At 43.8% G+C, this 17,261-nt stretch overlaps 1 protein-coding gene across 3 annotated transcripts in view; it reads left to right on the top strand.

Annotated features, from left to right (window-relative positions):
- Window positions 1-15,913, top strand: part of SLC23A2 (solute carrier family 23 member 2) — a 54,705-nt gene extending 38,792 nt beyond the window's left edge. For all 3 annotated transcript variants that reach the window (XM_057384058.1, XM_057384059.1, XM_057384061.1), the window contains exons 8-16: window positions 430-611; window positions 3,776-3,896; window positions 4,518-4,674; window positions 6,852-6,999; window positions 7,564-7,669; window positions 10,495-10,624; window positions 10,728-10,865; window positions 11,907-12,002; window positions 12,492-15,913. In XM_057384058.1, the coding sequence (XP_057240041.1) occupies window positions 430-611; window positions 3,776-3,896; window positions 4,518-4,674; window positions 6,852-6,999; window positions 7,564-7,669; window positions 10,495-10,624; window positions 10,728-10,865; window positions 11,907-12,002; window positions 12,492-12,724 (1,311 nt within the window). In that variant the 3' untranslated portion in view covers window positions 12,725-15,913. The remainder of the gene's footprint in view (window positions 1-429; window positions 612-3,775; window positions 3,897-4,517; window positions 4,675-6,851; window positions 7,000-7,563; window positions 7,670-10,494; window positions 10,625-10,727; window positions 10,866-11,906; window positions 12,003-12,491) is intronic.
- The last annotated feature ends 1,348 nt before the right edge of the window (window positions 15,914-17,261 follow it).

The raw sequence follows: 17,261 nt of genomic DNA, 5'->3' as shown, positions 1-17,261 counted from the left end.
TGAGACCACAACGCTGCTCTAATCCAGCTTCTAAGGAGCACTTGTGACCAATGCAGCACACACTCTGCCCCTAGGAGCTAGGAGCATCACCTCGTGGCGCACCAACCCTTGCCGTTCGATCTGAGAGCTTAAAGGTTAGCCTGGACCCCAGGTCTCCTGTCTGACAGTGTGATGTGCTTTCCACACAGTTTCCAGACTGGCCCACTGGTCTGTTGTGTAATAGTTTTGTGGAGAAAACCATAAGTGTTATGCTTAAAGCAATAAGTCACTTAAACAATATGAGCTGTTTTATGACGAAAAATTTGCTGAGTTCTTCTGTGTCACTGAATTCTTTTAACTTCAGTTTGTAATCCAGAGCAGAAAAAGAAACTGTTTGGCTTTACTTGTCAGATGGGACTGAGCTGCCTCTTTGCCCTGTTGTGTGTTCAGATCCAAGGTGCCATTATCATGTCCTCGCTGATTGAGGTGGTGATCGGCCTGCTCGGGCTGCCCGGAGCTCTGCTGCGCTACATTGGCCCCCTGACCATCACCCCCACCGTGGCCCTCATCGGCCTCTCTGGCTTCCAGGCTGCTGGGGAACGAGCTGGGAAACACTGGGGCATCGCCATGCTGTGAGTACTCCTAGGAGTTCCTGCCTGGGGCCCAGCTGGGGAGYCAAAATCTTGGGGTGCCAGGGAAAGGCCAGAGACAGCTCAGCTGCCTCAGTGCTCCCARCATGGAGAAACACCATGGGCAGGAATGTGGGTGGGTCTGGATTAGGTCAGCTGGCAATTTGGGAATAAGGACAGCAGCAACTCAAGAGAGTTGGCTGAAGAAACTCTTCTCTGGGAAGAAGTCCTTCCCTGTGAGGGTGGGKAGGYCCTGGCACAGATTGCCCAGAGAAGCTGTGGCTGTCCCTGGATCCCTCAGAGTGTCCAAGGCCAGGTTAGATGGGGCTTGGAGCAGCSTGGTTTAGTGGAAGGTGTCCCTGCCCATGGCTCATCCACAAAACTGGATGAGCTTGAAGGTTCCTTCTAACCCAAACCATTCCATGATACTGTGAGCTCAAAGATGCATGAAAGGACAATGGCCAAAAATGAGGTGTGGAGAGCAGGATTCCATAAAGCAGAAGTTGGTCTTGGAGCCATTTGGTGGGTGGAATTCAGTGCTGTAGAAAAGATGATTTAACAAAAAACCAGAGAGATGAAATACAGTGAACAATTTGTATTTCTAGGCTGCTATTACCTGTTTCCTATTCTGCAGCAGCAGGTAAATACCACTGGTGGTGTACTGATCCCTCTGTCACTGGTAGTGGTTTGCTTATCTGTGCCCAACAGGAATTTGTACAATGACTGAGGGCACAAGTYTTGCCTCAACACCATCAGTGGCTGAGGTATAAGTAGAGAGATTCCTGTTGAGTGGACAAAAAGGCTTTTAGAGAGACTTTCAGGGCCTAGAGTGTTTGTCCCATCAGCTGTAGAGGCCAGGGAAATGAAAGAATGAGCTGAGTSGTGTGAAAAGGAATAACAAAGGAAAATGAGATGAAGACAAAAGCTCCTTGTGAGATGCTGTGGGTAAGCAGCCAAATAAGGTTGGAAACSTCATTTTATGGAGAAGGCAAGTGGCTGAGGCAGTTGCTCTGTTCCATGTGCAGCACCCAACTGTGCTGGCTCTGGAAGCAGAAGGAATGCCTTGATGAGATCAGATTGTGATCTCACTAATCTGTTTGCACAGTACTTTGAACATGTAAAGTATTCTGTAAGTGCAGCTTATGATTAAAAGGGCTCTTTATTTCTCTTTTATCTTGGATGTTGATATCATGTGTATTATGGCATCATGGTTCTATTATGTTAAGCAGCTGATCCAAAGGAATTTTTTTTTTGCCTGTAAAACAAATTCTGTGCAAGGTGGGACTAATATTAAATGARTCAAGCAGATCTTTGAATTGGACATGGAAATGTAATTAAAGTTGACTTTTGCAGATGGAAAAAAATAAATCAATTCAGGAGCAGGATTTAAATATTACCCAGTCAATAAAGTATTTCCAGCTTCCGCCATGCAAAAATGAGCACTGGATTGTTGACAATAGCTCCAGAGCCATGGGGAGTCGGTCAAAAGTGACTTGAGCTCTGGGAGATGTGGCTCCTGAAATTGTCTTGGCTGTTCTGAAATACAGGATAAAAGTCCTGTATTTCTCCCTGGCCCTGCAGAATCACCTGTGGCAGAGCTGGGGTGAGCTGCTGGTGCTTGTCCATATTGGACAAGATTCCCAGTTTCCCAAACTGACCTGTTTGTTCTGTGAGTGCTAAATTGGAGTGATTTAATCCATAAGACACATTGCACTGTGATTTGTCAAAAGGGGAATTATTCCTGAGTTGGGCCTTGCCTGTTTATCCTGTGAACAAATTTTCTTGGGGCATTCAAGGATTTAGTGTTATTTTACAGCCCATGTGCCATGTAGTCAATGTAATATTAATTGCAATAATAGAATATTTTATTTTTTACAACTCTGTACTAAATAAATCAAAATCCAAAGCTCCTTGTCCTCAGGGCTGGGGTGTGAGGGATTGTAGCCCATCCTTCCATCGTGGATTTTGGGAGAGTTGCTGGTGTTTCCTGCATAACTGCAAGGAAAAGGTACCTTTTGTTTTTCTTATTGAGTGCAGAGGGCTGTGAATGCCCCTCCTTGTTCCAAGCTCTCTGTTCCCAGRGAGTGAGGGAGAAGAAAACTGGTTTGTGTCTGACACTGATCAGGGGCAGGAAAGAGAGAGAGGCTGAAAATCCTCTTTTTATTTTTCAAGTCAGCTGATTAAAACATAATCTCAGATGTCAGCAAAGCTTTGCTTCTTCAGACAGCTCCAGTCTTTGGAAGGCCTTTTCAGACCAGAACTGGGTTGGCTCATTCAAAACTGAGCAATGTGCACTGGCTTCTTATTTTTCAGTGCAGTGGGAGCTTACTGAGCTGTAAAAAATAATTTTAATGTATAGAGGAGCTTGGCAGTTTCTGTAAGGGGAGAAAATGCATAATCATTGAGACATCTAATATTGATGAATTGCAGTTGCAGCAAATCATGGGGGTTTGTCTCTATTCTGCTTCATTTGCAGCTGTTTAGTGAAAGATGCATATAAAAAAATAGATTCTGAAGARTGGAATTTTTTTCTTGATGGAAATTTTTCAAGTGCTTTGGAGTTTCATGCAAATATTGAAGTAAAAATTACTGTGTACAGGCCTTCAGTTTTCCTGTTTCTTCCCAATTGCTGGCAGTGAGTTTTGTGCTTTACATAGCAAACCTGGATCACAGGTAGAGTTTGGGAGGAAARAAGTGGGAGCACAGGGCAGCTCCTTCCTAATGGCTGCTCAACACTGAAAATCTTCTTTCAGGTCCTTTTCCTACTACATTTACCTATTTGTTGCTCCCTATTTTTGCAGCACTTCAGAATTCAAATCATGTTGTTTTAGCATTTGAAGAATAACAATTTAAAAAAATTTTGCTGCCTTGTCTTGTGCTAAACTGAAAATGTACATTTACATCTTTCAGGTCCTTTTCCTACTACATTTACCTATTTGTTGCTCCCTATTTTTGCAGCACTTCAGAATTCAAATCATGTTGTTTTAGCATTTGAAGAATAACAATTTAAAAAAATTTTGCTGCCTTGTCTTGTGCTAAACTGAAAATGTACATTTATRTTCTGCATCTGAAGAGTCTGAACAGGTTTGTGCTGRGAAGGATTTATAATATATTGGTGCTAATGGTGTGTCTCTCTTGTCTCACCCTCCTCCTTCTTTTTTTCTCAGGACTATTTTCCTAGTATTGTTGTTTTCTCAGTATGCCAGAAATGTCAAATTTCCCTTGCCCATTTACAAATCCAAGAAAGGATGGACAGCATACAGGTTGCAGCTTTTCAAGATGTTCCCTGTAAGTCATTGAACTTGCTAATTCTGTTTCAGGGTTTGTTTTTTGGTTTTGATTTTTCTTCATAATAAAACAGCTCACAAAGGTGAGATGTAAGTTTAAATGGACTTACTTGAAACTTAAGTGCTGGTTGGCCATTGGAAGTATTCTCATGATGAGGCCCTGCCAGATCCCATTGYAGTGTCTGTCTCTGCTGAGGAGCTGTTGGAGTGATGGAGACTCGGGAGGGGAGGGAAGGGGCAGAGAAGAAGGGATGTTTGTGCACACAGGGAAAGCCTAAACTGAGCCCTGCAAGAAGGGGTGGTGAGATGGTTATCATCTCCTTTTACCAAAGCAATTCCCTGTTCSCTGGTGAAAGGCTGCTCTTTATTCCTCTGGTAAAATTGAGACTGGTTTGTTAAATTGCCCATTTGGAGTCTTTCCCATTTGTTAAGGAGAGAAGAGACTTGCTCTGATTCCAAGGCTTTTGTAACAGCACCTTCCTTGSGGGTGGGGGGAAGCATCCTGTGGATCTGTTACAGGATTTGCTGCTTGTTCAAAGTGAACCTCATATGTGTACAATAGATCCTGAATATGAACTGACTGAGAACTGGSTTTATCACCTTTTCTGCTCCTCTCTCCCAGATAATTTTGGCTATTCTGGTGTCGTGGCTGCTGTGCTTCATCTTCACRGTGACGGATGTGTTTCCCCCGGACAGCTCCAAGTACGGTTTCTACGCGCGCACCGACGCGCGCCGGGGAGTGCTGCTGGTGGCCCCYTGGTTCAAGGTCCCTTATCCCTGTAAGTGAGGCTGCTCTCAAGCAGCTTTTCTACTAATACACTCGGGAAAGTAATTTCTGTTGCTCCAAAAGCACTGCTGGCTAACTCTCATTCACCATCCCTTGGTGAATGGTCCATCCCAGGAARTGTCCATGGCCAGGYTGRACAGGCTTTGGAGCAGCCTGGTCCAGTGGRAGSTGTCCCTGCCCATGGCAGGGGTGAGATTCTTGAAGGTCCCTTCCAACCCAAACCATTCCACAGTTCTGCACACACAATCTAATGATATTCTGGGTCAGGCTGGTGTTTTTCCATGTTTTCCTCTTCAGYTGGTACCTTAAGGTCTCTCCTAAGAAAGGCTGAGTTTCTAAAACTGCAGTTTGTAGAAGGCACTTAAAGGGTTTTATCTGGGTGACTCTCCTGGTTATAACATAACAGGGAATGGTTCATTATCTGTCCTTGGCAATCCTGTTAATGTTACACAATGACAAGGATGGGTTATTACAGCTCTGCTGATGTCATTGTTTCCCATTGTCTAAAGAATCACACTTGTGGGGAGTTTCTMCCAGCTTACTGCACTTTGCTGCCCTAAACACACCCCTTCCTAAATGAGCACAACTGTTAATGACATAAAAATGCTCTGACTTGCCAAGGCAGCATTGAAATGGAGCTGATGGGCAAGTCAGAGAATGCCAGTCCCTGCTTATCAAAGGGCAATGAAATTGTTTACAAGAGAGCACCAAACACTTTACACAACATTTTGGATGCTTTGGGTGTATTTTTATGTTGGCCACCTTTGTATTTAAAGCTGTTAAAGGCTGGGTTTGTGGCATGAGATAGAGTTGCACAACTGGTTCATCCTTCAGAAATTACCGGGCTAATAAGAGAATAGTATTTTTTGGAATAGAATTATAGAAATCATTAGGAATACCACTACACTGTGATGAGGCAGCTTTGTTGTGGTTTTCCATATGCTTTGGTTCTTAGCAGTTCTTAAAAGAAGCCACATCTAAAGCAGAAGATGAAGAATAGAAGCTTTTGGGACAAAAAGAGGAAGAAAACTTCTCCACCCTAATTAGACGTTCCATATTTACTCTTGTGTAATTCAAAAATCCCTTTGTTGCAAGAGGCTTATCTATTTCAAAGAGATAAAAGCATAAAGGCAATTGCTGTGGAAAACCTGCCAGGCTTTTCTGCAGGCTTAAATTAATCTTATTTTCTCTACTACAAAAATTTGGAACTGGGAGCTGTTTGTTCAGTCATCAGAGCTGGTTGTTGCCCGTYCTCTTTGATAGACTAAATTTGTGACCAAAGAATGAGTTTTTGGAGCAGTAATAATTAAGTGGCATTTGCCTCACTGACCAGTGTTGTTTTCTCACAAGCTGTAGCTCAGATTTCTGATTCATGAACGGGAGGAATTTTTTTTAGTGGGGTTTTATGGTTCTTTGGGATTTTTCCAGGTGTGATCAAAGCAGTTGGTTTGGCRTTTTTTCCTTTGCTCCTTTCATCTCCTTGAACTTGCCAGACAATGTTAGAATGAAGGGTTTTGTTGTTTCCATTAAAGATAAAGAAATAGTGCCCAGGACAGTACCTGTCCCCTCTGCTGGGCACTGGAGAGGCCCATCTCAATCCCAGGGTTAGTTCTGGGATCTTACAAGAGAGATCTTCAGGGGCTGGAGCATGTCCAGAGACAGGAACAGAGCTGGAGAAGGGGCTGGAGCACCAGGAGCAGCTGAGGGAGCTGGTGGGGTGAAGGGGATGGGGCTCAGCCTGGAGAAAAGGAGGCTCTGGGAGAACCTTATGGCTCTGCACAACTCCCTGACAGGAGGGGACAGCCGGGGGGGTCAGGCTCTGCTCCAGGGAAGGGACAGGACAAGGGGAAACAGCCTCAGGCTGGGCCAGGGGAGGTTCAGGTTAAATATTAGGGAGTATTTCTTCCCAAGAAGGGCTGTCCAGCCCTGGCACAGCTGCCCAGGGCAGTGTGGAGTCCCCATTCCTGGGGGGATTTAAGAGCCATGTGGATGTGGCTCTTAGGGACATAGTCAGTGGTGGTCTTGGCAGTGCTGGGGAAGCAGTTGGGCTTGATCATAAATGTCCTTTCCAACCCAATCCATTCCRTTATTTCATCAAATTATTGTATGTTTTGATACCCAAATTGTTTTCTGAGGCCAGGAGAGTTTTCAGTTTTCTTCTCTTCACAGTTCAGTGGGGTCTGCCAACCATTTCTGCAGCAGGGGTTATTGGGATGCTGAGTGCTGTCGTTGCCAGCATCATCGAATCCATYGGAGATTACTACGCCTGTGCCAGGTTGTCCTGTGCTCCTCCTCCACCTATTCATGCAATAAACAGGTTYGTCCAAAAAATAAATACTCCCACTGTCTCAAGCTATTTGGGTTTTTACTTTTTTTACCCCTTGGGATAAGACAGGAATGTGCTCTGAAATGTTACAATTTGGTCAAACACAAGGGCCCGGGATCTGAAATCCAAGATGAAACTGTCATCTTGAATTATTTTGTTACAAATGGAGCTTTGGAATCCTAGTCCAATTCCTGCTGGAGTCTGTGGAAGTTAGGAGCACAGTTTCCCTAGGGATAGAACTTCTGAACTGGTTCTGGAATTGGGGGTGGTTTGTCAAATTCACCTGGAATRCAATCTAGAAATAAAGAGCAGCTCTGAAGCTTTATTTGAATTTTTRTATCATTTCCTCAGTTTAAGAATGWGGGTATCTAAGATTCAGAAAACAGAACTGAAATGTGTTTTCCAGGTGTCTTGGAGCTTGAAACATGGATTACAATTATTCCATAAGGGAACAGATGCCCTAACAGGCCCCCCTCTGGGCATTMAGCTGTAAAACAGCCTCTTAGTGAATCTGTACTCATACAAACATGACTGTTTTCTGTTTGGGATTTATAGGGGGATTTTCATCGAGGGTCTCTCCTGTGTTCTGGATGGAGTGTTTGGGACAGGGAATGGATCCACCTCTTCCAGCCCCAACATTGGTGTTCTGGGTATCACAAAGGTAAAGTGCTTTAMTGTGAGCACTCAGCAATGTATTTCCTCTCCTCGGGTGTGTTCCTTATRTTCATGTTGCACAGCATGATCCTCTTCCAGGAGACCATTCTGCTCCATTCCTCATCCAGACAAACTTTACAGATCATTCTGAATGTACCTGACTGTCTGTACCAGCTCTTGTCTGAGGGAGATGCATTATTCTACATCAAGACCTCAAAAACCCTTTTATTCAGAGTAAGAGGCAGTTAGAACCTCCATAAAGCAGATGCTGCTGCATAAACTGTTTCTTGGAAAACCCAGGCAGCATTCCAGGGCTTTGGGTGGTTTGAGTTGAGGCATGAACACTGTAAGCTGTATAGAAATTGATGCCTTTTGGATATTGTGGCTCTGAAAGCATCAATACGAAGTGATTCTAATGCCTCAATTAAACACACAATAAAATGCAACTTGGTGTCCTTGGGCTTTACCTATATTTGTACTGGGACATGACATTGACACAGGGACTGCAGTCAAGATAATTTCAGAGTTAAATGTATCCTAAGTGTCTGTTTGTAAAGCTTAGGGGTTTRCATATTTTTGGTGATGTTGCTCAACAAAATATGGAAGTGCTTGAGGAATTCCTTTGTTCACATGTGGGAGTGGATTTGTGCCCAGATGCCTTGAGCTGGGAGGCCTTGGGCTGCAGAGAGATCTGCTGGGTACTGTTAATTTAACCTTGTTTAGAAATACCAGCAACATTGGTAAGAGTAATTTATTTTGTAATACGTACATCTTGTTGGGTGTTTAACATGGAAACCATAAATCCTTCATGCAAGGATAGAAAATGTCTGTTCTCCRCTTCCAGTAACTCATCCCCTGGCGTTATCCAGTATAAATGATATATTTATATTCAGCCATTCCTTTTGCTGCACAGTGGATGATTCTGTTGGCTTTAGGGTGCAATACAACACTAACAGCACCATCTGCTGTCTGTACCAGTTGCCATTCAGGTGCTGATGGAAATTTCCTAGAAGTTTTGTTTAGAAAAATCCTTAAAGAAAGGTTTATTCTGTCCTGCTTCCTTTCTTTTGTTTGCTTCATAAGGGCTGAGATGAATTAACAGCACTTTTTTTATGAGCARCCCACAGAAATGAGTGTGCATTTCATACTGGAGCAGTAGGAAGTGAATGCTAAAGTGGCAGCTGGAGCAGAGAGTGGAGCTGTCCAGTTGGGCTGTGCAGAGCATGTGACTGCAGAGTGAATGTGCCTTACCCAGAGTGGTGCAGCTGGATGGCTCTCCAACAGTGTTTTCTCTTGTTCCCCTGCCTGCACATTCATTCCCAAAAACCTAACATTTTTTCAACTTCAGTTTCTATCCAAATAGAATTTTGGCATRTAAATACTCTGCTGTTTATTTGTGAGAAGTCTTTAGTGCTGTGTCATCCAACAGATCCCAGGGCATTTACCTCCCTTGAAATTGGTATGTAATTACACTTACAATTTAAATTTGAGACTTCAGCTACATGTAGATATTGCAAAGTCTTTGAGSTAGTGTGTGAGTTGGGTTTGATGAGAGGAGGATCAGTTAACTCTTAATTAGTTGGGGCTAAARCAACTTATGCCATAATGTTGAGGATGAAATGGAGGTATCATGTACCATTTTATGCACCCCAAAATAGTCACTCTGGTTGTGTGTGCTGGGAATAAACATGCAGCCTGAGCTAAATGCTGTCCAGGATGTTTTCAGTAGCTTTCCAGAGCAGCTTAATTTGTTTGCCTTGTAGTGATGGAGMATTGGCATAAATAAATGTCACTGTTGTGCAGGTTTTCAAAGAATTTGCCTGTTTCTGGCAGGAAGATAATCTTAGAGCAAGGAATCAGTGGCCCTAAGAACATTGATATTCTTGTAAAGATTAGAGAAATGTTGTCATCTAAATTCTGTTGTAATTCCAGTTAATGGTGTAGCTTCTGTTTGAGGGTGAAGGATCTCACCTGGCAGATCAGCAGTGAGGAATGTAGGAGAAGGAAGGACTTCTCCCCTTATTTGGATCTGTTGTTCCTTATTTCAYTCATTTAGCTCAGTCACACGATAACCAATGAATATTTCCTTTTTGAACCCTAATACTAATTCAGGGGACCTGCAAAGGGCTGTTCTATAAACCATCTTAATGTAAAGGGGGATTTTTTATCCCTGGGGCACCTCTTACGGTAGCAAAAAAGTGTTAAAATACCAASTGTTCACATTTATCCACTACCACTGTAACACAGAGAACTACTGACTGCTTGAATTTGAATGCTTAAAATAAAACTGGGAAGGAAGTGCAGGCCCTTGGTTTCAGTATTAGCACAACCCTTATGTGCATGGGGCTGTGAATTCAGCCCTGGTCTCTGAGGATGTTACAAAACCAGCTGCTAATCTCAGTTTAGAAATCCTGCACCTCCCTCACATGAAATGGTAACTCTTCCATTTATTCCCTTGTCAAAGGGGGGCAACACATGGAATTTATTTTTTCCATTCTCAGTCTCTCCTTGCAGTGGTTTCTCTGTTTTGCTTTCTCTCTCTAGTCACTGGATTTTGCACCACATTTCATGATTATCTTGGTTGCAGCAGTTCCAGATGGTTTTAGTGCTGACTTGGTGCTCCACCAGCCCCAAATCAGAGGAAGCTGTGCTTGGTTGCAGAGCAGCTGTGGCTCTGCTGAGCCCTCTGAGCCTTTCAACACCAAAATAAAACCCAGAAATGTGGAACCTGGAAATGACTTGAAATTAAAACTGAATAATAAAATGAAATGCAAGGAGTGAGGCTGAACTGAGTGCAGGCTTTACCCAGTGTCTTGTCCTTTTTCCCTGCAGGTGGGGAGTCGTAGGGTGATCCAGTATGGAGCAGCCTTCATGCTGCTSCTGGGGATGGTGGGCAAGTTCAGCGCTCTCTTCGCGTCGCTGCCCGACCCCGTGCTGGGGGCTCTCTTCTGCACCCTCTTTGGTAAGGGGACCTTGCTGCTCCTCTCTTGTACTCCACTGCTGTCTTGTTTTGAAGAAAACAACTTGTCTAAAAGCTGATCTTTGGGGTTTTTTTTTGTATTTAGGGATGATTACAGCCGTGGGTCTGTCAAACCTCCAGTTCATTGATCTCAATTCTTCTCGTAATCTCTTTGTGCTTGGATTTTCTATTTTCTTTGGACTGGTCCTCCCAAGCTATCTCAAACAGAACCCCCTGGTCACAGGTACGTGTTCCTGCTCCTTTACATCAAAATTTTTGCCTTGTGCTCACAAGCAAAGTCCATACAGGTACAAAGTAATGCAGAGGGGTGAGTAAGAGAAAACCCAAATTATGGAGACAGTAAAAGCTGTAGGTCTAAATGAGCTCTGTGTGTTTTTGGAGGAGAATTCATTGRGAGGTTGAGACCTGAATGGAATGTTCCAGTGGGATACAGCTGAAGCTTTCCTGCTTTCTCTGGGTACATTATAGASCAACAGAAGGAGGCAATTACCAGTTGGGCTGAAAGAAAAAGAGTGAATGTGAGTTGTAAATGATGTTAAAAGATTAAGGARAAACACCAATGTAGAGTTTGGAAGGTGGGGATTTGTTTGGGGGGGTTGAAATTTTTTGTCATTCAGATGTGTTCTGAAYGTGAATTTTAGTGAATTCCTTTGCAGACTCTTGATCAAACTGTAGCTTTAGGGAATTCTTGGGCAAGATTTTCTGTTTGAATATTACCTTCAGCAGTAGTCATGSCAGTGTGTGTCAGTAAAGATGCACTCTAAGGAAACATTTCACTGCTTGGGGTTTGTTTGGGTTTTTTTTAAAACAAAATAACAACTGACTTTTTGTCCACTGTGTCTTCAGACTAGGATTTATGGGCATATCTGTCCTACTGTAAGTGGTTAGAAAACAGATCCTTCAAGCTTTATGTGGTTGTTGCAGTGTTATCCTGTGAACTGGGGCTATGAATTCTTGCCCTTTTAARAAGTAAAGATTTATAAAAGGAATTACTTCAGCCCCCACAGTGAATTTGAATGTTTCTCTTTTCCATTTTATGGTTTTCAATTCAGGTTAAATTAGTTGTGTCTGCAGTAGGAACTAAAACGGTGCTTCATGACATTTTTGTGAGGAAATGAGAATTCTTGAAGAATTTCCAGAGCCCTTTTGGAGCAAATCCCTCACTGAACTCAGGAACAAGTTTTCCTGRTTGACCTGGGTGTAAATCACCAGCATATGGATGATAAAAAAAWTCCAAAATTAACTCTTTTCCCTGTTGCTGCAGGAATAGCAGGTATTGATCAAGTGTTGAATGTCCTGCTTACCACAGCCATGTTCGTTGGGGGCTGCGTTGCCTTTATCTTGGATAACACCATCCCAGGTGAGCACTGAGCCTGTTCTTTCTCTGGGATACCAGCAGCATTCCCTGGGGGCAGGACAGGAGCAAGAGATCCCTGCTTTTGGGGTTGACTGTTCAACACCAGGAGCAGAGTCCTTACACCTGCCTCCCTTTCCCCAGGAATACCTGGAATCCTTTCCAGGTTATGGTCCCATCCTATTAAACATYTGAAAGAGCTGGTAAAAATCAAACCAGTCTCCAGAAGACAGAGTAAAACTATTTTTAAGATCCAAACTTGCTTCCATTCAAGAAGATAAAAATGTGCCTTGGCTTCCAGTTACAAATAAAAACACATAATGTGTTTTTCCCTTTTCCTGCCTCTTTGAGGAGTCTGGAAGATCTTTCCAGAGCTTTGCTGAGCATGGTGACTGAACCTTGAGGTTTTCTCTATTTTAGCCTCTGCTTTACATCTGTGTGTTCATATAAAGATATTCACATATAAATATATTTTCCTTTTATTTTGACTTGTAGGAAGCCCTGAAGAAAGGGGAATACGGAAATGGAAGAAAGGTGTTGGTAAAGGAAGCAAATCCCTGGATGGCATGGAAACGTATGATTTGCCTTTTGGCATGAACTTAATTAAGAAATACAGGTGTTTCAGCTTCCTGCCCATCAGCCCCACCTTCATGGGATACACATGGAAAGGCTTCAGGAAAAGCAGTAACTGCAGGAGTTCAGACGAAGACTCAGAAGCTACAGTATAGCCTTAGCTGAAGTTATATTATCTAGTTGTAGTAAAAGATGTATTTGCAGTTTCTTGCTGATTAAGAAGCATTAAAATATCTGTTTTGTATATCTGCATTTAAATTCTGGAACCAGAGCTGAGATGGATTTAAAAAAAAAAAAAAGAAAAAAAAAAGTTTTCCTGCTGTGGGTGGTGGGAGCCAGGTCTAGTGTCTCTGGGGCAAATCCCATTGATTCTGGGAAGCTGTAGATAGCTGTGCTCCTAGGTCTGTTTAAGTGGGTTTAGGTCCTAGCAGTGTGTAGGTGCTATTGCAAACCTTTCATTTTTTATCGTGGTTTTACTGAGGCCCTCAGTGCTGGTGTTGGGCACAGTCATCGCTGGCAGTGTCGGTTGTGCCAGGAAAGTGGAACCTTGGAAAAAGAGAGGAGGGGAGAAAAGAAAAAAGGAAAAATACTTCCTTCTAATCATGTCAAATCCCATAGACACTTCTACTCACTGATTTGCAAATTCCATATTCACAGTGCCCTGGAAACCAGGTTCATCTGTTCCTGGCAAATGATGAGAGTGTTGTTCTGACTTATCAGTAATTTCAGTGACACATCCTATGTTAAGACAGAAAGTTTCTGGAACAACTTTGCCCTWGAAAACAGTGACTGACTTCGCTGGCTCAGTGCTGCAGAAGCCATTTATTTCACAGCATTTCTCATTTTTAAATGTTTGCTTTTCCTCCCTGGGATTTCCCCACCTCAGCAGGGTGTCCAGGTACAGGATTTCTTTACAGGTACACATGAGGCTGGAGTGTTCCAGGGATAGGAAACCTGAATGTCCAGAGAGGGTCTGGTGGCAGTGTTTCAGTTCAGTGCCTTTATCCAGCAAGATGTTTCCTGGACAGAAATACTAACTAGCAGAGCAATTCCAATCAATTAACAGTTGGATCCATGCAGGGAAGGCCAAGTGGTCCAAATGCTGCCGGCACTCCTGCCTTGGATCTGAGCAGCATTTTTTGCTGATGCTGCACAAGCAGCTGACATTGCATTGCCTCTTCCTTCTTATGGGGCTTCTCCAGAGGCTCATTCCTGTTGGGAATGGGGTTTGGGACAGCAGAGACACTACACCTGCCAACCTCACCCACTAGATGGTTTCACGGGTATTGGGTCCAATTAGGGCACCACTCAGATTTTTTTTTTCCCTGGAATAGTCTCAGCTCTGATGTTACATGGGTGTTAATACTCATCATGCATTCATAATTAACAGTTTTATTCCTGTTTAATGTTCTTACTATTGCAAGTTAGTTTTAGACTTCATTGTGGCCCCCAAAGCATTTTCAGCTGTGGAGATCATCAGGGAAATGTTGTGTAATGTAATTTCAAGGCCAGTAATGCTCTACGGTGCTTGCGTTTTGTATTCCTGGAAAACCCTAACAGTAGATCCTGTAATCCCCTAATATATTTATCAAAGTTTGACTACTGGACAGGAGTGCAGGAACTCTGTTTCCTCTGAGTCTGCTTCCAGGGGAATTTGTTCTGGGTTGCTGAAGCATGGACGGGTTGGGGTGGGGGAGGGCAAGGACAGAGCTTAATGGATCAGTACTGAGTAGTGTAGAGTTGGAATGATTCCGTGGGTATCGTTCTCAGCATGCCATGGCTGTTTCCAGAAACTATTTTATCCCGCTTTTCCCGTGTCCAAGCATGCATTTGTTCCTGCTTCCTTGGGGAACTCTCAGTAGTTTGCAGTCTTGGTGTCAATTGGACTTGACAGCTGGTCGGAAGAGTTGTTGTCTAGTAGACGAGGTTTGGTTGCCTGTGAAACAAGGTCTTTTTTGTTCATTTTTGAAAGTTTCCTCTCCAGGTAGTGAGGTGTTGGATTCCCACGCCCACCTGCACATGGTTTGGATGCRGGGACCTCTGATCAGGGGCACAAAGCTTCCAAATTTCCCAGCTTTATGTGCAGCCAAAGATGTGTGGGAGATGTGGAGGAGTTAAAAATATCTCTTTAAAAAGAAAACAGAAGCCACTCTGGTGGCTCTTCAACCCAGGTGGTTGTAGTGATGTCAAATGCCAAAGTTGGTTATGCTGTAGAAGTTGAGAAAGGGAGAAAAAAGCTTTTCATTTCCAGCTTATTATTTCTGGTGCTGCTGGCACATGGCACGGCCGGAGCCCCAAAGCATTCCTGGCTTTCCCAACTCCTCCCCCAAGCAGAGTTTGGATAACTCCAGAGAGACAACGAGATGAGAGCAGAGTTCCTCTCTCACCCTGACTGAGGTAAAGCCGGGTGTGCTCTGCATGGCCTCACCAGAGATTCCCAAGATGCTTCAAATCACAGGGCAGTGAATCCAAAGATATTTCTRCTCCTCCCTGGAGTAGGACAGCCCTCCATTCCTGCTGCACTGAATGACTCTCTGAGTAGGTGCAGTCCAATTATCTGTGTTAACTGGTGGATTTAGTTCTTTTTGTGACTTGTGCCCATTCCCCCTGGCTGAGAGCAGAGCAGCCCTGCTCAGACAGCCCCTGGCCTTGGGAACACTAAGAAGTAGCTGGAATTAGAGTCAGTTTGTCTCCCAGCTTGTCAGTGTGACAACTGTCCACCTTTTCCCAAGGATGAATGGTCGAAGGTGAGCTTGGGAAGGACAGATGAGCAGGGAAGGGCTGGGATGGAGGCAGTGGCAGCACCTTGAGCACACCTGGGCAAGGACAGAGCTGGTCACAGGGCCCTCAGGAAGAGAAGCTTCTCTATCCCTTCCCGGGGCTCCTGGAGCGCTCCCAGCACTGCCAGTGGAAGGAGATGCAGTGGTTTTCTYTGTGAGGGAAATGGCTGAGTTCACCTCAGGTTTATGCAGCTGCAGCAGGGGATATTGGACCTTAAATCCTCCTCCCACTGTCACTTTTCCAAGTGGCTGCTGTGAAATTCCAGGAAGCTGGTGCCTGTCCTGAGCTGCTGGCAGGTGTGGTAAAGCATTCACCTGYAGGTTTGGAAAGCATTAAAGATGTRTCTGCTGGGGACCTCCAGGTGTAACCTGRCTGTCAATGCAATACTGTATTTTTCTCTCTGTTTTTACCTGCCTTTGAAACTGCCAAACTCCAACCACCCAGGGAAGGCAACACCTGAGAGATGAGTTAAGAGGCGATGAGAMGTTTCAACCAAATTTGAGAGGGAAGGGCAAATATTCATGGTAGAAATATCATTTTGTCATATAAAAGATGGTATCAATGTATACAAACAAAGTAACTTGGGAWTTTTGTAATTGATATTCTCTTGTATTTTTTTTAGGTTAAATTCAGGATTCTTGCTGACATGTTGAAACATGTTTTCTAAAGCAAATACTTGCAAATTATACCTATAGAAATTTAGGTTTCGTAGCTGACAGCTATGATTGATTCATGTTGTCATATTGGAGGGACTTCACCACGTACCTCGCTCAGAAAGCTCAACCTTTTAAACCCCAAATTTGCTTTATTGCTTTTTAATACTGGCTTGAAGTATGACAACTTGGTTTGTACATGAATATTGCAGTATTTTATTTCCATATATTAAAAAATAACATTTCCACTCAGGATAACAGCGGTGGTTTTCCTGGGAGGGAGTGGTATGAGTGTCATGACAATGTCATGTGATGGTAGAATTTCTTCATTGACGAATCTATAGTAGTTGTGTATACTTTATTTACCCATGGTTGTGTTCCTACCCAAAACTGGAGGGTTTTGTTGTTTCCTCCCTGCTGAGCCCTCGGGGCTCCCGAGGTGGAATTGGTTGTGTGCATAGAAAGCCCTCATTGACACCCCGAGGAGCATCAGTGAGTGTAACCTGTCATTTACACCATCAAAAGTGTGGCAATCCTGTCATTTTGGGTACAAACAGCACTCCAGGCACACATGGTGTCAGAGCCCTGGTGTCTTGACGGTTTGGCTGAGCCCTTGGATGCCTCCACCCCACCTCAGCAGCCTGTGCTTGCCGTACTCAATGGATTGATGTGTAAAACGCATGTGTAAGACCAGCACGACCTTCATGTTGCTTCTTTGTGGCCTTCTTCAACCAAAAGCGGCTTTTTTTCCCTTTTTCTTGCATTTTTTGAAGCGGGGGGAGTTGGGGGTCACTCATTTTGTGCAGAAAAGTCCCACTTGGTGCACGTTTCTCTGTTTTTGAGGCCAGGGGAGTCCATGGTGCTCTGGGGTTAGAGCTGTGATGGGGTTAGAGCCATGAGTTCCCAGGGTTGCCTTGGGCAGTTTGGGTGTTGGGATCTGTGTTGGGAGCCATCCCAAGCATTCCTGGCTTGTTTCTGTTGGACTGTGGCTGTGCAGTGCCATTCCTGATGGCAGAGGGAGATCTGGGATGGCCTCGTGTGCTCTGCTTGTCCCTACACCTTTCCAGGGCAATCACCTTACTGCCAGTCCAAATTCTTCTATTTGTCTGTTTTAACAACCTTTGACGTAACAAACTATTGACTGTTCTTAGGCAGTGGGGATAAATTTTGTTTTTCCATGATTTTTTGTGACTGACTGGCTGTAAAACTTTTTGTTCAACAGCAAAAGTTATTTTGCGGGGGGGTGGGTTGGGGTTTT

This window comes from Malurus melanocephalus, unplaced genomic scaffold (assembly GCF_030028575.1).
Source record: "Malurus melanocephalus ecotype Western Australia unplaced genomic scaffold, MMel_1.1 scaffold_681, whole genome shotgun sequence".
NCBI classification, from domain to species: Eukaryota; Metazoa; Chordata; class Aves; order Passeriformes; family Maluridae; genus Malurus; species Malurus melanocephalus.
The sequence above is the reverse complement of the archived record's forward strand: the minus strand, read 5'-3'. Positions and strand labels throughout refer to the sequence as shown.